Genomic DNA, 21,493 nt, shown 5'->3' with positions numbered 1-21,493 from the left:
CGGTTCCGGATCGGTGACGGAGGCCAAGAAAAACGGACCAGGCTGCAATTGGCAAGCGACATGCCGATCTCGGATTCATCTTCGGCAAGACCTAAATTTCCATCCGGCTCGTTCCTTTTTCTTTTTCTTTTTGTTCGAATTTTCATAGCTGGTTGCTCAATGTCCATAATTCACCAGTATGTATCAATATACAGAATAACTCGTAATTAGTCTTTTAGACGTCCACTTATCAACAATATCGTAACCACGTTTTCAATAGCTGACTGAAGTTGACAGGATTGACACTCCATCAACCTTCAAGGAAACTTTTGGCTTTCATTCTCCAGCACATAAATATCCTCCACAAGCGTGTCGCATCACAGTTCTTAATGAGTTTGCTCCACCTTTTAAGTAAAACTCAAAATGAGAACGTTGCTTTCAAACAATGAGAAAACTCTTCAACCTGACTTTTTAAATGGCTGCTCCCCTCTTTCTCCCTGCAAGGATCTCGAAATGCTCATCGGGCATTGGATAATCCTCCATCGCACCCATGTAATACACATTGAAGCGCTCTTTGTCCCTGGCAATTTCATACAACGTTGCCTCCTCACTTGCTACACATGGTTCATCTTGTCCCTTTGGCGTGCTCTGGGATTGGAAATGCTTGTCAAACTGCTCCAAACAGGAGAACGAGCTGCGACACGCTGGACAAAAGTATGCATCTGGATAATGTGTGCCGACGTGCCGTTGGAAGAGAGGGTATTTTAATGCTCGGAAGTTGCAGCCTTGGAAGGTGCATTCGTAGTCGCCTTTAAGTGGACGCTGCAAGAAACATGATAGGTATATGAGCAAGATGGGATATAGCAATCGCAACTGGCAGTGTGCCAAGTATGTGAAAGAGATATTACCCTTCCTCGCTGAGTTGGCCTTTTATCCCTCTTCTGTAGGACAAGGTAAGATTATTATTGTCCCCGGAATTGTGTAATATACTGATACTGACAAAGCGGCGGAGTATCGTTTTCCTCATATGCTTGGCCATTCGACGAAGTTGTTCAAAAAGTTGTTCCTCGCTCGTTGTGGTTATGTTCTTTTCATCTTCATGGTCACTGGCATATTCTTTTTTGTCTCTACGAGGCTCTTCCTCGGTTTCGGGTGGAGTAGGCAGCCTGTTATCAACTGGATATTGCAATACTGGCCGTTTTCCCTTGTCCTCGAAAGAGGACTCGGGTGATTGACGAGATGGGCCCTGGTCCATCCGTGGTGGCACAAGTCCCTGAGTGGTTGGTGTAGAAGGGGTGAGGGGAGTAAGTGGACTATATGCAGATGTAAAGTAGTTGCCGGGATGCAGTGGACCAGGGGGTCGAGCCATCTGTGTTAGTATATGTCTCGTCAGTTCGATCGAGTCTAATACTGCGGAGCAAGTAGCAGAGTCATACCTGGTAGCTCATCATGGCCTGGTACATCTGTGCAGCGACAAGCGCAGCGGTTATATTCAGTGGATTTGGTACCGATGACATGCCGAATTTGTACGAGACGAAGGAGCGACGTGAAGGACTGCCACCGAGAGAGAGGTAGAAGGGGGGTTGAACGGTCGATAACACAAGAGAGGGGTTAAGAGAGGGCAGGGAAGGTTGAAGGAGTGAGGTTCGTGGGATAATCCACGGCAGGAGTCAGCGTTTTAAAAATAACCAGGAGCGGCCACAACCAGGAGTACTGTTTGCTGCTGGTCGCAGTGGATCAAGAGAACAACGTTGAAGAAGTTTGCCACTTGACGCTGAATATTAATGCAAATGCATGAATGACCTGGCTTCCTATTCTTCTGCCACTAGAAGACGAGACGATCCACAAATGAAAAATGAGAGTGGCCTTGGAGTGAATTGCAAGAATGGGCACCTACTCGACGATTCAGAAAAAAAAAGTGGTGGTTTGGGATAAAATTAAAGTTACGTCCTCATCTAGATCGTCGTTTTCCTCCAGCCGAGCCTCGATTCTGACAAACGAAATATGCACGTCTCGATAGCACAAATCACTGTCCTGCAACTGTGTAAAGTATGCATGAGTGAAGGTACAGAGTAGGGACAAAGAAGCACCAAGTGCGAAATTAGCGGGATCTGTTGTACATAATCAGTCGAGAAGGCAGTGTTGATGATGATTACTCCAAACCGCACATGCCAGCCACTTCTAGCCTTGCGGCACCAAACGGTGTCTTTCATTTCATTCATCCTCATTCAGTGTCTCTTCAGTCTTGCTGGCCTCTTTATCATTCATTTAATCGACAGTACCACCATCAAGCCTAGCAATGCACACAAACTCAAACAGTGAAGCGAAGTCGTCAGCCCTCCTCGCACACATTATCTCTCAGACACAATCCAACATCGATTTCCTCGTGTCGCAGAACTACCTGCGCGCATCGGATGCAGCAGGTATACTATCCAAGCTTTCTGCACTTTCAGAAGAAGGTGCTACAAGTGAACGGCCTGGTGTCAGCAGGAATGCAACGGGGAACAGTGGAAATGGACGTACTGAGGAACAGGGAAGAGGCAGCCCTGTGTTGAGTGTGGCAGAACGTATGCGACACTTGAGCGTCAATGGGCATGTCAATGGGGAGCGAGATGGTATTGAAAGGGCGCCATCTCCGCCTAAGGCCGTAATGTCGACGAGTCTGAGACGGGCTGTCCCACCACCTGCACCTGCACCACGAACTCCTCAGGCTAGGGCTTTATGGGATTACAATGAAAACGGCTCAGTGAGTATTCAATTACTCATCTATTATTAATCAACCTTTCTATTTTCTCTCTATGAATTTTTAATAAAAATGAATTTATTTATGCACAGGATCCGAACGACCTCTCCTTCCGTGCAGGAGACATAATCGACATAGTCAGCGAAACAAACGCAGACTGGTGGACAGGTCGCATTAATAACAAGCAAGGTCTTTTCCCATCTAATTATGTCGAGAAACTACCCTCTGCTTCTGATAATGGCTCAAGGTCACCAATTGGTGCACCTATTCCTGTACCCGAGCCAATGGGCGGAATGTTCGGCCAGCCTTCGAGGACACCGAGTTACTCTTCTTCTCCGGCCCCACCCTTCCCTAATGCTGGACCTGCATCTTACAATAGACCACCCCAGCCAAGCTGGCAGGCACAACCATATGGATACGGAAACGAGAAGCAACAACAAATGTACGCCCCACCTCCTCAAGGTCCTCCCGCCGCACCTCCACCTCCTCAGGCGGAACCAAAGAAAAGCAAGTTTGGTGGACTTGGCAACACGGTTGGCCTCCTATTTTATCTATTCCCGATTCATGTGAATTGGAACACCGAACTTATGCCGATTCTTTACTTATATAGATGGCAAACTCTGCTGCTGGAGGTGTGGGCTTTGGTGCTGGTGCTGCTGTTGGCAGCGGGATCATCAATTCTATTTTCTGAATATGAGGATTTGGAGTTTGTGGAGGATGCCACCTTCGTAAACTCAGTAGTCATTTTAGATCTTCACACCCCTATCCCAGCGATCCATTTGGACGTGGACAGACGTTTTTGGTCTTCATTGTATTGTACTCTCCTGCCTGTGATCCGTTTGAGCGAAGACACATTTCATTCACCTTGCACACCGTCTCGTCACCCCTTTTACCCCCTATTTATATTGCATCTGGATCAAGTTGGACCGTATCTTGCGTCTGGTTTGGTTGTAAAATAGCCATTTTAGTACATAGAATATTGTTTCACTCTGCTTTCTTGCTTTCAATGTCGTCACCTTGTGAGTTTGACGTGTTTGCCAGGTGCTTCGTTGATGCACTTTTCTTGGTCCGGTGAAAACACAAAATATCCCCACACATGTCTCCTGTCCAATATTGCCGTAAAATTTGAAGCAAAGTTCATTAAGACGTGTAACAGTATTTATAATACCTAATAAAATTCCTGACTGAGAAAAAAATAGCGAAAAAGCCCATAATTTTCGTACCAATATGCAGTTAAACCTCTCTACGAGGGTCTAGCTTCGTCTACGCGTAGCGTTTACACCAACAGCAGTAGCTGCACCACCAGGTATCCCCCACCCGAAGAAACGAAACGCCATATTTCGGGCGAAGATTTCACCAAATCCAAGCATGACTCCATTCACAAACGGCAAGAAAAGATTGATCGAAAGTGATGAGAGGAGTGCGATCACACGTGAGCGAGTGGACAGACGACTGTCAAATACGGATAAAGTTGTAGACGGGAGCGCAACAGGAGTGGGTTTTTCTGCCGATTTGGACTTTGAGCCTGTGTTGTCTGAGGGTGCGCTGTCGGAGTGTTCGGGGAAGGAGAGAGATGGGTAGGATGATTCCATGGACGGGACGTCTTCTATTTCTTCCCAGCGCTGGCTGTGTTCCAACGTTGCAGTTGTGCGTGGTGATACTTGTGCAGATACCTATTTCACGATAAATTAAATCAATTCATATCCCACTCGTTTCAAAGAACTTACCTCAATATGCCTTGAACCGGACGGTTCACCCGACACAACACCCCTGGCATCCGCAGGACTCGGGGAGCCAGGGTACCCACTCCCACTCACGGCAGCAGCAGCAGCAGCAGCACTTGAACCTGACATCTGATTTGGTGGACCACGCAAAGGCTTTCCCTCATCAAGCTTCTCCCAACTCTCACCCGATGCAGCACGCTCAGTAGCAATTCGCGCCCTTCGTTCTTCCGCTTCTTTACGTTGAACTGCCGATTGCTCGCGCCAGCTGTTTTCGAGTGCTGCGCGTTCTTCCTCGTACTTCGCGAGGTCTTCTTGTGAGACGAGGGGTGCGATTGCAGACGTTGCTGCCGCTTCTGCTGCAGCTGTAGCTGTAATTTCAGCAGCAGAGTCGGGTTTTGGACTTGAAGATGGAGGTTCTGGGGCGAGTGACACGGGTGTAAATGCTGACGACAGAGCCGACTAAAAAATTTCAATTTCAATCATTTACGACTAGAATAGATTGTGACATAAATAAATACCTGCAGCAATTCCTCTGGACTCCGCTCGTCCGACATAGCGGTGGAAGTCTAAACAGCAGCAGGAGGTTCGGTTGCTTGCGTATTTTACACGTCCTCAGTTTACACCGCGGCACGTCGGCGTCATCACCTCGATTTGGAAACTTCCATTTATTCAGCATTTGCTAAATGTGTTCAAAGGGAGAACCAAAATAGCCTATGCGCAGTATCCAGACAGCAGAAAAGTAATTGATCTCTTTGAGTTATACAGTATATGGCAAACTTCAAACCATTTCTGGATAGGGGGCGGGGCAATTAATCAGAGATCATTTGTGTCGAAAATAGTGAAAAAGGTTGTGAGGTGAAGAGCCATTTATGTAGTAGACTCCTCGACTTTATCTGCTTTCTACGGTAAGCCTAGCTGCCTACATCCACTCACCTTATTCTTGTATGTCAATTCTTTGTCCACTAAGAATCTGACCAATCCGGATGAAGTCTCGTTTTTCTGGCCAGAATCCGGCCATTCTCTTGAATCTGGAGCAATCCGGATTTACATACCTTTGCCCAGGCATGTATGGATCGGCAATGGACCTACACAGGGCCCTAAAATGATGGCAATGATTTTAAGATGGCTGTATGACCTTCCACACTCTGCACCAAGACAAATAATATGCAGACCTATCTGGAGCCTGGAGGAAGCTTTAAATTTGCTGGGACAGACAATGAGAACTCAGAAATCTAACGAGACCCATATCATAACGGGACTCAAGGGTAGTGCCAGGCATGTCTGTTTGTTAAAATATGTATCATTGTGCATGGATGCTTCATGTCATGAATTTCATTGGCTGAAGACAGGAATCCGACTCGGAGTTGCGCAAGGTTTACACTTGACAAGAATGGAAATGATCGACACGGCTGCTTAAGCGGATCGACGCTGTCACTTGCAAACGTGCGAAAATCGAAAACACCCCACAGTCGCCTAAGGTGAAAGAAACGCTCTTTTAGCTCCGCCCTCATCTTTCTTCCTTACCTCGAACGACAGTGGCAGGACAGGACGTCTTCCGTGGCTGGCAGCCTGCCCCAAGATGGCATCGACGGCTGCTGCGGTTAGTGTGAAAGACACATTTGGTAGGTGCTGATCCGGCTAGGATCACTTATCCCCGGTCGCTTCCCTACTTCCCGAAGCCCATTACAGTGCCACTCATCATTAATTTATCTTTGTAAAGGATCGGCGTATATTGGTGCAATGATCATGATGATGTATGCCTTTCGTTCTGGCTGTAAACCTGGAAGAAGGACTCGGCTGACGACGGGAGTGTAGCTTGTATGGAATAACATGTCTCCAAGTGCGTACGATATACCTTCGACTAAAAGACATTTGCTAATGCCCTACTTCTCAGACCTATCTCTTCTTTTTCAACTATCCGAAGGACTCATTACCGATAAAATTCCTCGTGAGTATCACGTCAACAAGGGCTAAAGATTGTGCTAATACACCCTCGTGCTTGTATAGGTGTCTGTTTTATGGTGAGTCCCGTCAATGCAGTCGTTGGAGTATTTACAGATCGTCACAGGGTTCTGGATACGTTCCACATCTCTTTGGGTAAGAGGTTCTTCTGTTCAGGCACACAACCATTTCACATTAACATTCCTATCTATAGTCTCCCATACGATGTACCATTATCTGGTGCGCTCAATGCAATATACTCGGCACCCATTGGTGTTGTCTGACATTGTCCGTCAGATTACGAATTTCAACAATGTACCTGCTCTTGACATCGAAGTCTGGTATGCATTAGAAAGTCATGCAGAAGAGGAGTTACTGAAAATCTAAGCCTAGGTCCCTTCCTGTACGCGCCCGTCGCTATGTTTTGTATTGCTCTATATTTATAGACGTCGTAGTTATCGTTAGGCATGAACGTTGTCATAGCGTTTCTTGTTCAATGGTAAGACTTATTCATCTAAAAATCATAACGCACGCTTAACTGTATTGCACGGATAGTTTCTTTACGCACAAAATTCACGGGTGTATGTTTTATCCATCACCTTTAATGTATCTTACTCTGACTTCAGACTTACTGCCTGTAGTGAGTGGGAGAAACTGGTGGATAACAGTTCCAACGGTAAGGGTAATGCCCTCCAGTTATCAAGCTCAAGAATTTATCAAATGTAAACCTTAGGCACTTTTTGTTGTGGCACACTTTGGTATGCAGCGTCTTGGTCGTGCGCGCAGCGCCTCAGTACTCATGAAATATTATGATTTATTCAGGTTTTGGAATAGGTGAGAGTGTTTTGTAATGGATAACTTGGTCGTTAGTGCTAAATATTTTATGAAACATAGAAACGATGGTTGAATTGTGAGCTCGCAAGATCATAAGTCGTCGGCAAATTCTAAGCTGATAACGCTCTATTACATGTAGTTTCATTAAGGGAGAGTTCAGACGACTATCGGAGCTGTTAGTGCGTATCTATTTATCTTGTTCCCTATCCTCGTCTTTATCCCAGTAGTCCCAAACTGACTAATGCGCAATCTAATCAGTATTACGCTGCACTACCGTTTGCGATTACAGCGATTATATCAGACGTTGCAATCACCGCAGCATTATGTTATTTACTTCAACATAAGAAGACTTCATTCCAATCGTACGCCCATATCTTGAATTTCTACACGAGGTCTAAAATACTCACATACAATTTTAATAGGACGAATACACTCATTAACTACCTTATTCTATACGCCATCAATAGGTGCTTGCTGACATCGTAAGTAGAGGATTCTTTGAATTGGTTTCATGTTAATTCTTGTCAAGGATAATGGCGATTGTGGAGGTCATTGTGGTGAGTACATTTCAATGAACTTGGAAAGAATTTGTTTTGTGAAGCATATTGCCTTCAGTTCGTTACACTTCCGAACACATTCTGGTTCCTTGCAATTGACTTTGTGAGTCCTGCATCTTCTCATATATATTGACCCTTACTCACGTCAGTTACTCAGATCATTGGGAAATGTAAGGCGCTTAAGAAATTTTATTGCCACCTTTAATTGCTCATTATGGTTGTCGCAGGCTATGTTAACTCCTTACTTGCAACGCTCAACTCACGTCACGCTCTCAGAGGCAAGGGTCTCGACATGGACAGTCGAGGCAAACTATCTACGGAGGATGGTTTTTCGCCTACTACTATTGAGATTGCTGGTGTGACACCGTCGATGATATCGAGGAGTCGAATGCAGACACAGGTATAAGCAAAGTTTATCTATGTCCGTTGTTGCTGATGAGTTCATTTGCGTACTAGACTGGGAACATGTCCTCCAGTTGTGGCGGGACGTCCCGAACGACGGAAACGAAGTCGATAGAACTGAAAGAATTGAAGGTAAGACACCCTCTCTGCCTTATCATTCAAAGTCGTTATAAATGCTGAGCTTCGTTTGCTAGACGCCTACGGACGAAATACGAGCACATGTGTCCATCGTATCACACAGCGATAGACACTCCTGCGAACGAGGAGAATGTCATGACTCATAACGTTTATGTCTCTTTTCGTGCCTTTCCCTTGTGCTAACGTGTCGTTTTATCTTTTATTCGTTTTTATGGTTGTTCTGTTTATCTAACTCACCTGATTTCTTCTTTCTGCTTACATGGAGGATCTCGCAGTCTTGCTTTCTCGTAACTCATTTCTTGAGGTGATGTAATGCTATCCCTTTCACTACCCGTCTTTCGCCCACTTGTTTGGCTGAGTCTTATTTCTTTGGATTTACGCGGATGGATTGGTGGCAGGTTCATCTTTCTTTGGTCAATGTCTTTTGTCGTTCCCCTTTCTTTTCCGGTCACTCCTTCCTGTCTACCTTTTTTCAGGTTCAGACCCGTTTCGGTTTGAGATATTCTTGCTCTTGATTGCATTTCTTCAAATGTTCTTTGTGTTATCGCATGTATCTCATTACTTGTACGCACTGGAATCCGACGTCCTTATATAAGCGACTATCACCACTTTTCGGTTTGGCGCTATGGCTTCACCTTGGGCGTCTTATTTCTACTTATTACTTACGCGTCTTACAATCCACGCTCTTACTTAACCTCAGCTTGCCTTCTTACTGCCTAACAGCTTTTACTCAGCCTTAACTCTCACTCATTCTCAACTTACATTTGTCTCATAACTCAGGTTTGTTCTTAGTCTCAACACGCGATTCACACGACTTGGAAGCTTACGACCTTGAAGCGAACGATGGACCATTGCTCGTCTTGCTGTCTTGCTGTCTTGCTGTCTTAATGCCTTGATGTCGCCTAGAGCAGCTGTCTCACTGCTACCAGGAAAGACTGTACTACTTAGCTAAGTACATGTTATTTTTACATGGGCCAGCCCACTGCATCCTCATCGAATCATCGTCACCCTCGTCTTTGGGGTTCTCGAGTCGGTCCTGGGGTAGACACTCGACGAAGGTGAGTGGCAAGTTTCTGATTGACCTTGATTGGTAGACGCGACGACGCAGGCCTGGCAGCCGTAGTACTGACGATGGGGGACCCTGGCAAGGCAGTCGATGATGTACATTGTCTGGTGTTTGGCAGCGGATGGAGTCTGCAGTAAATGTCGGAGGTTTGGCGAGGATCGTGGGGATAAGAATGTAAGGAGCAATGGGATGTTTCTCGGTCTCCAGGCGTTACTTATAGACAAAACAGCGTGTCTTAGAACCATGATATGTCGGCTTAATTGGGGACGAGGCGATTACTCGTTCTGGACAACTGCTTAATGAGAGAGTCATAGTTATAAATAGAAAATGAACAATAAATGTCTTAACGTCTTAGCCTGATAATAAAAAAACTGCATACACATTGACAGTCGTGCTCTATTGTATATTCTATCAGCATCTAAATAGGAGAATACAAAGGCATCTTCTGCAGTGCGAGCTGGCTACTGATATGACTACGGAGCCAAATGAAGGAGAGAAGTAAATCAACCCAAATACTTACATAATTCGGTTGCGGCGTTGATCCGACGATCTCAGAGTAAACTCTTCCTTCAAGATGTCTACGTCCATTCCAAAGTTCTCCAACCCCCATTCGCTCATACAATCCTCTGAACCTTGTTCGCGTAAACGGGTATTTAGGGATGAAGACGAAGATGGAGTATCCGACTCAGAGATTGAAAGGGCACGGAGCAAAGCTGGCTATCAAGAAGATGCATTGAAGTGGTTAGAAGGCTACCTGCAAGCTTCTCTCGTTACTCACGAAGGCGAACATGGCTCGAAGAGAGAAGGAGATGGTCCTGTAGAGGACGAATTAAGGCAGAAAAAACGAAAGCGGAAATCGGCAAAGGTTGATGCCACCGCAAAAGGCGAAGACGCTTCCACATCCCTATTTGGTCAGTATTACACTCTCGACTACGCGTCTTTATGCCGCATTTATGATCATACACAGATTATCGACTATTTTCAACAGATAGTTCTCCTCGGAAGATAAACGTACTACCGAAACCTCCTGTCGTAATAAAGTAAGCTGGGCCACATACCTATTATGCTGATTCGTCTGTCTGAATGCCAAATTAAAGACCTGCCGACCGTGAATACGAAGATACACCATCTCGTGCCGAGGAGCGTACGAAGCAGGCAAGAGAAGTCACAGTAGATTTCTCGTGGGTCATACAGCAATCTCGAATGTCTTACCCTGTGAGTTTCTCACTTAACACCATCGAAATCCTAGCAAACAGCAAGTGATTGCTTATATCGATTGTTGCGAAACAGAAACGACAAAATGAAAGCAAAAAGCATATAATACTGCGCCCAGCTTCCGAGACCACATCTTTGATGAACGATTTGGCAGATCTTCTCATCATAGAATGTCCTCATCCCCGCCCTACATCCCTTCCGCTTAGTCGATCTCAGCTCTCTACATACTGCCCTCTTACTTCACGAAACAAAAAACTCCTACCAAGTCCACATGAACTTAAAGCTCGACTATGCTGTCCACTTCTTCCCGTTTCTCCTGCAAATGGAGAAGAGAAAGAGAGGAAACGAAAGCGGATGAGAGCAAGGAAAAGACCGAAGATGTCCTTGATGTGATCGAGGCACAGCACGATTACTCAACGTAATGTCATGGCGAAAAGGACCTTACAGGTATATCCTGTCGTTGTTATCTTTGCTTTATTCCCGTGCCGCGGGTTCACCTTGATTCCTTTATGTCGCTCACAGTTACAGTACAGTATGTATTCCTTATATGAACAGCCTGTATCCAGTACGTACATTCCATGTATCAAATTTAGAAGTGCACAGTAAGAATTGAATAAAGCGCATTGATATGGACAAGAGAAGTGGGAATGGATAAGCATACAGTAGTCCATGCAAAGCAGGAAGACAAAAAATGACAACAACAAATGCGATGAACAGACGGAGAGCAAAGCACAACAAGCAAAACGTGTATGCAGATGCTAGAAATGCTACCGCCTCACCTCAACAGTAATGTTGATAATCATGACAACAATATACGAAAGCACGAGGAATATTCCCCAAGGTCTCGTCAAATGATAACCATTCAAGGGTACACCGACGAGTGTCGCTACGAGTAGCACGAGGAGCCCGATGGTACTTACCACAAGCGTTGTACTGAAATCTAGAGGGTAGGGAGCACCGTTGGCGTGCGATATGACGGCAGATCCCGAGACACCGACACCGAGGAGGATGTTGAGCATGGGTCCACCGAAGCAGGCAGAAAATCCCATCACTGGGGCGAAGGTTGCGACGGAGATGTTGGCAACGAAGTCTGCGAGGGAGTTACCGACGGCGAAAATTGTAAGGCCGATGATGGCGTCGCTCAGGCCGAAAATGAAGCCAAAGGTCTGGACATAAAAAGGTAATTAATAAATTTATCTAGAGGGAGGTGAAGGGGAATGCTTTACCTTCAGGACGTTCACGACCTCGTCAGCAATGGCCATAATCCACACTACAGCGACGAAGAAACCCATGAAACATCGTGCCATCTGTGCAACGGGATCGTTCCCTCGTTCCGCAAAAGCAAGTACAAGTAGCGCAGCTGCAACTCCTCCAATAGCTGTGGCAATAAGCAACCACATTTCACGATGCGTCTCCATGCCCGAGAACAACACCGCGACGCAAAAAAGTGGTCCGAGTAATAATTGTACAGCCATAAGCCATTTATTGAACTTCAACTCATGCATTTCCTCTTGTACGTCTTCTTCAGCAGTGAGGACACGTTCGACGCCTTCTTCCTCAAAGTCGACTAGACGACCTTCGGGGACTTCTATAGTCACTTTCTTTGCACCTATTTTTTCCTCTGAATCAACATCTCCACGTGGTGTGACCTGCACGGGGAGAGTTACCGTGAGGAAGAAAACCGCAGGCGCCGCAAGTACGGATGCAATCATTCCAAGTGCTGACTTATCACGGAAGTGGTGTAGGGTTGGGAAGAGCACATGCATGGTATGCCCAAACACATGTACAACACGTTGCCTCTTGGAATATGGTGAAGACAGAAAATTGCCAGAATCGAAAGAAGATTCTGAGCTAGGTGATGCCGGAATGGTAGAAATTACAGGGATTTGAGTATCGCTGCTTGGAGGGACGGAGAGATTCGCGGGTGCACTTGCTGTCTCTCCTTCTGTATCTTGTAAAGCAAGAGTTTGCGAACGAGGGGATCGTGAATGCAAGGGCAGTGCGTCGTCCCAATGCTCCTGACTTGCTATCGAGTGACTGGACTGCGAGGAAGCACGCCGTGAGAGCACCAACGGGGAACGGGAATGTGAGTGTGAGTGTGAGTGATAATGTCCACCAATATATGGCGAGACCGGGCTTTCAAATGCACTGAGAGCGGCTCCAGCAGATTGTTGCTGTAGTGAACTGACGACCTGTCGGAACTCAAGGGCACCCACAAGGGAGAATGATGGCATTTGCGTTATTTGAGGTGCAGGAGTCGGAGATGGAGATCGGGAGTGTGGTCGGGGTCGGAGTTGCGCAGTTTCGATTCCCAGTGTTGGCGGCGCGGCAGGACTAGAGTGTGCTCGAGTTCTTGGGGGTGTCGGTGAAGGAACGGAGAGGTATTCGGAAGCTAGGCAAAAAAAGGTGAATGGATCGTCCCTATGGAATTCAACAAGCACACTTACGATCATCTCTATACGGCTCCGGCACCTCTCCATCCGCGTATTCGCTGCGGACGATGGCCTCGAGCTGTTTTCGTCGAAATTGTCGTCTGTCCCACCAACTCCCCACGATTACAGTCATAACATATAGGATGTAGAGAGCAATAAGTATTCCCGCCTCCCAGGCCAGAATTTCTCCGTCCCATAGGATTACAAGGAGTAATGCGACTGCAGCTGTGAAGAAGCCCACATCGCGCAAAAATGGTCGAGCATCCACAGAGAAAGGACGAATAATGCACATCGTCCCTGCCACGACAGACACAATAAAGCTTGCTGCTCCGAGGAGCTCACCAATCGCAAGTGCACCGGCACCGGCACGCATAGCGGAGAATGTACTAAACACATCGGGAGAACCGTTTCCGAGCGCAAGGAAGGTTACACCCGCAACGTTCTCGTCGAGTCCAAGACGTGAAGCAAGTGTCGCAAGGTTCGGACAGAAGAAGTCCGAAGCACTTATTCCTAAGGTGCTGAAGAGGAATACAAGCCAGAGAAGTAGTCCGCCGAACACAAGAGGACGGACAGGCGGTGCTGAGCAGAAGTAATTTTGGAGATATGGAATAGAAAGAACGGTGTGTGATACATCGCAATTTTCTTGGACATGTGCGCATTGCTCGGCGATGGGTACGGAAAGCGGAGTACATTCATCGCCGCCGACGCTTCGCTTCATTAAGCCGATGAGAACGTTATGCGACGGAGATGATCCATATCGACCTTGCGACCAGAGTAAAGCTTGGAGGACAATAAAGGCGACAAAGACAAGCCTTACGGTGCCTGCACTGGGTGGCATAGTGACCCGATCGTGGTGGTGGACGAAAGTAAAGAACTCATTAAGCTGTTCACAATCGACGTCAGCGAAAGCTTAAGCACACGTTCACAGCAGGCACGTGACAGGAGCCCAATAAACTTGAGTGTATTCGTATTCGTAATTCAATCACTGGTATAATACTAAAGCAAAATAAAAAATAAAAACTAAACCCCATTAAAATCCATATACATGAACGAGTGAATAGTCCAGAATATTGGGTAAATTAATACGAACGAGAAAGGCGATTTTTTAGAGGCTGTTGAAAATGACAGAAAGGACAGGAAGGAGTAATGAAACACTAATAATGCTGATTTGCATCGCACCGCTGCCCGAAGCACCTGGGACACCGATACCACCACCGTTTCCACTGCTTGACCCAGTTGCAGTGGGGCCAAGCGACCCGAGGAGATCTGATGTTTGCGTAAGTTCAGGGGGAAGCTGCGATCCCGTAAACGTGACACTTGGGCTTGAACTCCGCGTCGTAGCACCGCTGTTAACGGCCCCATTGACGGGGACAGCAGTGAGGAAGATCGGACCCGACTCGGTGATTGTAGTCCCATCGATTCCTGAACCAACTACTTCTGTACAGACTGCGTTACTGCCTTGGATGCCGCACTCCGCATCAATTGGTACAGTAATACCGGCAGTGACGATGTCAGCGCCCTCCGAGAGATATGTTGAGCCCTGAACGAGAGTAACTAAAGATAAAGGGAGTTACTTCAATAATATCTGGGAAAAAAAGATTTTTTTAATACTAACGGGTATACGGTATCCCAAGGTCACCGAATGTTGCGGAGAGAACGTAAGTCGTACCCTGTGCGCCAGTGCCTACGACTGTCCCCTGCAAGTCATCTCCCTGGAATCCAACGGGGAACAACGAAGCAGTGGACTGCGCTCGTACAACTGAAAACAACATGGATAAGCATCTGATTAGGCTCTTCCTTCAAATTTCAATCTCAACTCACCGTTCGCAACAGCGAGAGCAAGCAAAGCCGACGTGATCATTTTGTTAAAAACGAATGGACTTGCTGATCAAAAAATGAAAAACCGTCGGAATGAGCAGGGAGGCGAACGAAAGAACTCGCTGAAGGCGAAAGGGCACGTTAAAAACCGCCTCTATCATGCCCTTGCCCTTATTATACTGCCAGGTCGGCCCTGGAAAGCCTGTACAATCAGCGCGACAGAACCTTGTGTTTTCTTATTAGGCCTTTCCCGCTTTGGGAACTATCAAAAATCGTACGGTATCGCCTCTTGATCGAGAATCTGAGCAAAATGAACTCACAAAGCTCTCCGCCCGCGAAAGACGGAGGAAAAGCAATCTCAAGCACATGTAACTGCCAAGCTTTGCCTTTATGAAAAAGCATAATCATCCAAAGCAAGAAGAAAAGCTGGAGTACTGGTCTGCCTTTCCTCATACCAGTCGTCTGATCATGTTAGCGGGGCACCTCACCGGGAGGCAGTGCAAAAGAGCGCGTCGCATCCGACGCAATTAGGCGCCATGTGGGTAGGAAAGCCAATCAATACTCGTGCCTCGCTGCAGATCAGAACATCATTTTGAGGCTTGGCGTGATTTAGGATCATCGACCCCCCTTACCGCTGTCAGACAGCGCGGCACGAGGCGGCATGCGCATTCAGTCGAGTCGCGCAATCTGGAAGATAAATTCTCCGTTGTCAACTGGCGCGTGAAAACGCACGAAAGGTTGGACATTCGGCGCTCTGTCGGGGCGGGAAGTATGATGAGAGCCGAACTGGAGATCCGACGCGTTTCATGGTCTTGCATAAAGCAGATAGAATCTCCATTTCACTGGAGCCATAGAGGCTGCTGAGAATGCTTTTCATCTCTGGAATAAACGAGAGCAAAGGACCGTTCAGCAGAGCCACCCGGGTAATTCTGTAAAAATTGCGGCAATTTCCGACTTTAAATTCACGTGATCTTGGCAGCCAAGACGAGCCTCCAGCAACCAAGAACGACCAGAGTGAAAGGATATAAAACTGCCAACTTACAAGAGGACAGACTTGCAGTCTTGTCTCTCCTTTTTTGAATGACGTTCAAGTGCTCACTCAACGAAAGCCCGGTGTATCAGATGATCCGAGGTACAGGTCTTTATTCAAATTCTCCTGGTTCTGCCGTTCGGGGGATCTGGTTTCCAGGTCCAGCGTCCCTCGACGTCTCGAATCCCTCTCTAATCTATGACACGGTCTAGGCTGAAAGAATTACCAACGGTACGAAAGCTATCCTTTGAATCAACAAGATATCATAAATACAACTATATTTTGGAATCATAACTGTACATGCAGGTCAGGTTCGTTCGTGGTAACTGAACAGGAACCTCAGATGATGCTCATGAGCACCAACACAAACGGGATGGCCAAAAGTCTTCCAGGCACATTACAGCTTAAGGAACCAGCATCGGGAAATCCAGGTAGTCCACCAAGGCTTGGAATCGAACCTCCACTAGGAGAGTCCCCCCCAAAGGTGTCAGTAGGATCGGGCCCAGCGGCGGTCGCTGTTACCGAGTGGTGGGTCTTGGTCTGAATTGGCGTCGTTGCACTAGAGGCTGTCACGCCTCCACTGCCTCCACCACCTGGACTCACAACAATACCGGTCAGGATTATGTCCTGAGTTGTTGTGATCACCCCCAAGTCGAGACGCTCTGTGCAGACTGCGTCACCGTCCGTTTGAAGTTCACATTGGACTTCGTAGGGCATCGTGATGGATGACGTGACGAGTTCAGCACCTTTAGAGATATGTGATACGTCCTGCACAACGGTCACTGAAACATTATAAATAAATGTAATGGTAGGAGCATCAGTAACGGGTGTTGGAGGAGGGAATAAAGAAGACGCACTGGTGTAACCAACTTCAATCTCACCGAATGTCCCAGAAACGATGAATGTCGTACCATCTGCGCCCGTTCCAACTACCTGACCCTGCTGGTCAGGAGGTTCAATAAGAAATCCGACATCAACCAATGAAGCGGTAGACAACTGTGCTCGGGACACTGGAAGGGCATTTGAATTGAGTGAAACTGTAATTCTTCTTTCAGGCTGAATCAAGCTTACCATTAGCAACTGCAAAGGCAAGCAACACCAGCAAGGTCATGTTTGTTATATCTGCAGTTTCGCACTAAGTTGCTTCTTTGTCACAGAGGCTGAGAAACAGAGACGGCGACGATCTCGACTGGACTTGTTTGTTGTATGCACACATGCCTCTGCGGAGCAACGCGTCTGACGGGACGGGCCTTTTATCCATTAACGCTTGCCCTGTTATGTTCTGCCAAGACTACACTTGATCTCAGCCATAGATCTCCGCAACCAGCTTGTCATCGAACACAACAAAGTTGTGAAGCTACTTGCTCACCTCCATGTAAGAGTAAATTTGCATTGTGCAGAATTACAGTCTGCAGGAATGGCGTGAGATGGTTCAAGAGTGCGTAAGTAGGCATTCAATGGCAAGCATTCCGACTTGTCCCCCTTGATTTTAGTTCTCTCTTTGCAATACATGAAGCATGTGCGAACGTGCGGTACAGATTAGATGAGAGAGTAGTTCTCGACTGCATGCAAATTGATCTAAACCCCATACAAGTTCTTGCCATCGTTTAGCCGCTCATACCGGATTAATATTAGGTGCAGACATATTCATTGGTGTGATGCGTCGACTTTATATTCCGTAGGACCTTTTGTCGTTGCTTTAAATTTAGTTGGAATGATGCATCGACTACCTGTTGATGAAGCTTGCTTCTTCTAAGTCATTAATATTGGATACAACTAAAGGTGCATTTTACAAGATCATTAATAAAGTTGCCAAAACGGGGATGGCTAATATTAATGACGACCTGGGTATTTTGGCTCTCATCGGGCCCGAGTTTGGGGGTAGACCTGGAACTAGATCTCCTCCGGAAGATGGTACAGGCGAGTTGTCTGGGCCACCTCCCGAGGCATGCACCGTAGAGGGAGGAGGCACGGGTGACGTCGAGCGTGTCGGAAACCCAGTCCCAGTCCCAGGACTTACGACAACACTAGTGATACTAACGCTCTCAGTGAACGTGGTCGTCAACAATGCAAATTGCTCGGTGCAGATAGCTACACTAGTATTTGACAGGTCGCATTGTATGGTGTATGGTGGTATAGCAGCGTCTGTTGCACCGACTCCGCCGCCCTTGGAATAATGCGTCGCATCTTGAACAACCGTCACTGGAAACGTTTCAGTCGGCATCGGTTAAAGGTCCACGGTGTGCAGCGTTGAGATTGTTGATACGCACTTGTATATGGCCTGTCGATCGCCCCTAGTGTACCAGAGATGATAAACGATGTGCCTTCTGCGCCAGTGCCAATTACTATTCCACTCTGGTTGGCTTCCGAGTATCCAAATTCAACATCAAGTAGCGCGGCCGTAGACACCTGCGCATAAGCGACTGGGATCATAAACGATCAGCAGGGATTATTTGACGCAGCTTTACATGTACGCACCATTCGCAAGCACGAGAAAAAGCACTGCTAAAGCAATCATTTGGTCCCCCGTATCACAGAGGAGTCTCTTAAGTTCCCTGCAGCTTTTCTCAACGAACAGTTAGATACACTCCAACACTGTAACTGGTAGAAGGGGAGAGGGAAAACCACAGATGACCGACCGACAGGCCCAGCGTCTTTTATTTGTTGCAATACAGTATGTTCAACTCTGTATGGCATGGTGAACACGAAAATAAATGAGATCTCCGCCAAGACAATTTCCGTATCCCGCGGAGAATGCACGTGACATTGACAGAGATGGCGAGTGCCTCCGAAGGAGATCGAAAGAATATATCAGTGTTACTAGTTTGAAAGGCATGGCGATTACAATTGATTTCTTTGACATTGTAGGCAAGGAAGAACATCAGAGAATACTCAGTAAAGTGAAAAGAATAGAAATGCCCAAAGCAGTTATCATTCCAGGGATCCTGAGACTTGCAGTTGCTTCTCCAGAGCCTGGAATGCCCGGGATGGAACCAGGGATAGTTGAAGTGGTTGCGTCCGGTCCATGCGGGTGCAATACATCGGACGAAAGGGTGTTTATGTCAAACGTGGAAGTGGTACGTGGTAAAGCACCTGATGCGGATGCAACACTGCTTGTAGGAGAGACTGAGCCTCCTCCAGTAACGGGACCAACAAGGATTGTGGTGACTTGCAGGTCATCTGTAAATGTGAGTATCGCGTTGTTCATCTGTTCTGTGCAGATAGCATTGCCTGTATCCAATCCACATTCAACATCGTACGTAATTGTCTGGCCCGAGGCGACGAAGTCGGCGCCTTTGGATATGTGTACTGCATCTTGGACCACGGTCACTGGGCGAGCATCAATAACGAGACGTACTTAAATTCCGGAGGTTTAAGAACGCATACTAGTGTAGCCAGCGTTTAACGCAACAAATGTCCCAGAGATGAGGAACGTTGTGCCATCTGCTTCGCTGCCGAGCACTGTTCCTCGCTGGCCTTCTTCTTGCAGTAGACCAACTTCATATAGTGATGCGGTAGAGACCTGCACTTGTGCTTGGACACCAATAGTGTAATGCTCTGCCGAGGTCATTGGTGATTAACGGTAGTTCGTTCTTGTACTAAGATGTTGCTCACCGCATACAAATATGAGAGGTAGCAGACTCGACACGATAATTTGGCTGTGCATCTTTCCTTAACATTTGTGCATGCGAGCTTTGGCTGAGTTCTGGAGTGGAGATGATCAGCTATAGGACCTTTTATTTGTTGCGATACATATCCAACTCGTTATGGCATGGCACGAATGGAATTTGATCTCAGCTTGAGATCTCCGTTAAGGTATTTTCCGAGGCTATGATCTCATAAACACTTGTAAACATTTGTTTTAAAATTGTTCTAAGCACTCCATATACTTAAATATATGCATCCTAATGACTCCCTATGCATAAGAAATATATCATACTTTAATGGCATTGGAACATACACGAATTCGCATCGCCATCACATCCCTCCTTCATGTCTAGATCAGGCTCCAAAAAGTCTCTTATTGCGCCCAACTCCTTGCCCCGATAATCGTCCTAAGACTCCTTTCCCGACCATATGTGCCATTTCTGACGGGGGCCGCCGGCCTGCAACACGCTCTCGTGTCTCCCACGCATCATCTTCTAGGTATGCGTCTAACGCTCGTTCTTGTAGAGTACTGGTCGTTGTGCCTGTCGTGGAGTGAACCTTTTCGCCATTCCTATACATATGTTTCTTTTCGTTCTCTGTATCATCTTCGGGCTGTTTCTCGGTCTCTTTCAAAACAGACCGTAGGTCCTTTTGAAACCTCGCGGAAGAACTCGACGAAGATTCAGCAAGTACGGAATATGCTCTTGCAATCCTCCAATCTTCTTCTTTCGTAATCAGCTGAAGGCGCTTCGCTGTCTTCTCGAGCTCGATCTCGTGTTCTCGCTCCTTATCGATACTAACTAGATGTCTCGAATACACCCTCAGTAAATCTGTATTTCTCAAGAGAAACAAATTGTATAATGTAGTAACTCACGCTTTAACCCATTCTCCACAATGGACAAAACTGGTTTGGCAGAAGGTGGTAAAACGAGGACGGTGCGCGTGTGCAAGAGATGTGGTGTTGTGCTGAGTGTACTTGGTGGAAGATTATTCAATTTGCACAACACCCGGCCCTACAAGGGACGAAGATAAGTGAGTAAAGAATATAACTCTCGAATATGTGTTTGACAGGTTGAGAGTAGCCGTATCGAGGCACAAACATTATTACATAGACTAGAACTATTCAAAGAGTAGAGGAAAAGAGAACAAGAAATAAGAAAATCTACGTACGTCGACTTTGTACCGCAGTGCAAGCCCACGTAACGTATCATCTTTCCGAATATAGTGGGGGTCCGCTTTTCCCTATTGACGCGCGGTCCTGCGGAGTTTGAAAACTTACCAAACTAAGCGGCAAACTAAGCAGTAAACTGATAGACAAGTGTCCAGGTTAAAATTGTCCTTGTAGAAAAGATTTTCTGCTCCCCACATGTATTTTAAATTGACAAAAAAATATGAATAGTATTAAAAAGATGATAAAGAAACTTTTTACAGAAGGAATTTTGATTTTATTAGAAACCAGCTAAAATATAACTGTTTTACACTCCAAATCAACTATATCTTGAGCAATAATTTTCTTCTGACAAAATCCTTCTGTAAATCTTTTAATAATGATTTATTTTGATTTATAGTAATGTTTTTGTGTGAATTAACTGACCTCTGCATGAGGAATGAAATAAAGAATGAGGCCAGAATGGCTGTAGTCACACATTGTCACAGAGAATTTGGCTAATATTTTGTCACACTCGCGTCGTTCCTTTGCAATAGACTGCTGATCACTACTGATTCACTTGTAGCTTACACTTTACTTTAGCCAAATAAATTTCTGTATAACATTTCTCTCAAGTATAACACATGAATTGTATTATTAAGTATAACATGTATCAATATACTCTTTTAATATTGATTTTGTTATGACTACTGATTTTTCAAGTTAAGTATAAGCAAGGTGGACACTTTGATCACCACATTTCGGCTTAAAATGGCAAATTTTCAAAGTCTGCTCGACCGCGTCTCACAACCGAAAAGC

The 21,493-nt window shown here is 46.2% G+C and overlaps 11 protein-coding genes across 11 annotated transcripts in view; 4 read left to right on the top strand and 7 right to left on the bottom strand.

Annotated features, from left to right (window-relative positions):
• The first annotated feature begins 1,051 nt into the window (after window positions 1–1,051).
• FOMMEDRAFT_138398 (uncharacterized protein) lies at window positions 1,052–3,793 on the top strand. The gene is made up of 5 exons (XM_007262624.1): window positions 1,052–1,348; window positions 1,416–2,090; window positions 2,148–2,725; window positions 2,815–3,255; window positions 3,333–3,793. The coding sequence occupies exons 3-5, from the start codon at window positions 2,279–2,281 to the stop codon at window positions 3,411–3,413; spliced, it is 969 nt and encodes a 322-aa protein (XP_007262686.1). The 5' UTR covers window positions 1,052–1,348; window positions 1,416–2,090; window positions 2,148–2,278; the 3' UTR covers window positions 3,414–3,793.
• Window positions 3,794–3,975: 182 nt separating this feature from the next.
• Window positions 3,976–5,000, bottom strand: FOMMEDRAFT_25703 (uncharacterized protein; the record flags this gene model as incomplete). Its single annotated transcript, XM_007262623.1, has 3 exons — window positions 3,976–4,395; window positions 4,450–4,905; window positions 4,965–5,000. The coding sequence occupies 3 exons, from the start codon at window positions 4,998–5,000 to the stop codon at window positions 3,976–3,978; spliced, it is 912 nt and encodes a 303-aa protein (XP_007262685.1).
• Window positions 5,001–5,976: 976 nt separating this feature from the next.
• On the top strand, window positions 5,977–8,899 carry FOMMEDRAFT_144475 (uncharacterized protein). The gene is made up of 24 exons (XM_007262622.1): window positions 5,977–6,068; window positions 6,167–6,200; window positions 6,262–6,286; window positions 6,341–6,394; window positions 6,454–6,467; window positions 6,515–6,543; window positions 6,602–6,627; window positions 6,685–6,728; window positions 6,781–6,790; window positions 6,843–6,886; window positions 6,943–6,968; window positions 7,029–7,063; window positions 7,121–7,145; window positions 7,210–7,221; window positions 7,282–7,297; window positions 7,361–7,400; window positions 7,480–7,583; window positions 7,644–7,703; window positions 7,751–7,778; window positions 7,837–7,881; window positions 7,936–7,948; window positions 8,006–8,178; window positions 8,235–8,312; window positions 8,375–8,899. The coding sequence occupies exons 1-24, from the start codon at window positions 6,026–6,028 to the stop codon at window positions 8,462–8,464; spliced, it is 1,068 nt and encodes a 355-aa protein (XP_007262684.1). The 5' UTR covers window positions 5,977–6,025; the 3' UTR covers window positions 8,465–8,899.
• Window positions 8,900–9,287: 388 nt separating this feature from the next.
• Window positions 9,288–9,521, top strand: FOMMEDRAFT_151681 (uncharacterized protein; the record flags this gene model as incomplete). Its single annotated transcript, XM_007262621.1, has 2 exons — window positions 9,288–9,376; window positions 9,413–9,521. The coding sequence occupies 2 exons, from the start codon at window positions 9,288–9,290 to the stop codon at window positions 9,519–9,521; spliced, it is 198 nt and encodes a 65-aa protein (XP_007262683.1).
• Window positions 9,522–9,853: 332 nt separating this feature from the next.
• Window positions 9,854–10,992, top strand: FOMMEDRAFT_165223 (uncharacterized protein; the record flags this gene model as incomplete). The annotated part of the gene is made up of 5 exons (XM_007262620.1): window positions 9,854–9,882; window positions 9,940–10,295; window positions 10,352–10,424; window positions 10,482–10,599; window positions 10,675–10,992. 5 exons carry the CDS (start codon window positions 9,854–9,856, stop codon window positions 10,990–10,992), a joined length of 894 nt encoding a protein of 297 aa, XP_007262682.1.
• Window positions 10,939–13,881, bottom strand: FOMMEDRAFT_117231 (uncharacterized protein). The gene is made up of 3 exons (XM_007262619.1): window positions 13,047–13,881; window positions 11,826–12,991; window positions 10,939–11,765 (listed from the first exon to the last, which is right to left on the bottom strand). The coding sequence occupies exons 1-3, from the start codon at window positions 13,867–13,869 to the stop codon at window positions 11,367–11,369; spliced, it is 2,388 nt and encodes a 795-aa protein (XP_007262681.1). The 5' UTR covers window positions 13,870–13,881; the 3' UTR covers window positions 10,939–11,366.
• A 91-nt stretch (window positions 13,882–13,972) lies between these two features.
• On the bottom strand, window positions 13,973–15,467 carry FOMMEDRAFT_16982 (uncharacterized protein). Its single transcript, XM_007262618.1, has 3 exons — window positions 14,853–15,467; window positions 14,647–14,790; window positions 13,973–14,585 (listed from the first exon to the last, which is right to left on the bottom strand). Exons 1-3 carry the CDS (start codon window positions 14,890–14,892, stop codon window positions 14,137–14,139), a joined length of 633 nt encoding a protein of 210 aa, XP_007262680.1. The 5' UTR covers window positions 14,893–15,467; the 3' UTR covers window positions 13,973–14,136.
• A 751-nt stretch (window positions 15,468–16,218) lies between these two features.
• On the bottom strand, window positions 16,219–16,990 carry FOMMEDRAFT_151676 (uncharacterized protein; the record flags this gene model as incomplete). Its single annotated transcript, XM_007262617.1, has 3 exons — window positions 16,219–16,661; window positions 16,737–16,889; window positions 16,951–16,990. 3 exons carry the CDS (start codon window positions 16,988–16,990, stop codon window positions 16,219–16,221), a joined length of 636 nt encoding a protein of 211 aa, XP_007262679.1.
• Window positions 16,991–17,668: 678 nt separating this feature from the next.
• Window positions 17,669–18,397, bottom strand: FOMMEDRAFT_151675 (uncharacterized protein; the record flags this gene model as incomplete). Its single annotated transcript, XM_007262616.1, has 3 exons — window positions 17,669–18,081; window positions 18,150–18,302; window positions 18,358–18,397. The coding sequence occupies 3 exons, from the start codon at window positions 18,395–18,397 to the stop codon at window positions 17,669–17,671; spliced, it is 606 nt and encodes a 201-aa protein (XP_007262678.1).
• A 363-nt stretch (window positions 18,398–18,760) lies between these two features.
• FOMMEDRAFT_151674 (uncharacterized protein) lies at window positions 18,761–19,450 on the bottom strand (the record flags this gene model as incomplete). Its single annotated transcript, XM_007262615.1, has 2 exons — window positions 18,761–19,209; window positions 19,267–19,450. 2 exons carry the CDS (start codon window positions 19,448–19,450, stop codon window positions 18,761–18,763), a joined length of 633 nt encoding a protein of 210 aa, XP_007262677.1.
• A 431-nt stretch (window positions 19,451–19,881) lies between these two features.
• FOMMEDRAFT_165218 (uncharacterized protein) overlaps window positions 19,882–21,493 on the bottom strand; it is a gene marked incomplete at both ends in the record, with an annotated part of 2,863 nt that continues 1,251 nt past the window's right edge. Inside the window, 3 exons of the mRNA XM_007262614.1 lie at window positions 19,882–20,327; window positions 20,402–20,540; window positions 20,698–20,769. Coding sequence (XP_007262676.1) covers window positions 19,882–20,327; window positions 20,402–20,540; window positions 20,698–20,769 — 657 coding nt within the window. The remainder of the gene's footprint in view (window positions 20,328–20,401; window positions 20,541–20,697; window positions 20,770–21,493) is intronic.

Source organism: Fomitiporia mediterranea, assembly GCF_000271605.1.
Source record: "Fomitiporia mediterranea MF3/22 unplaced genomic scaffold FOMMEscaffold_2, whole genome shotgun sequence".
NCBI lineage: Eukaryota > Fungi > Basidiomycota > Agaricomycetes > Hymenochaetales > Hymenochaetaceae > Fomitiporia > Fomitiporia mediterranea.
Note: the sequence above shows the minus strand (reverse complement) of the source record. Positions and strands in the feature narration are given on the sequence as shown.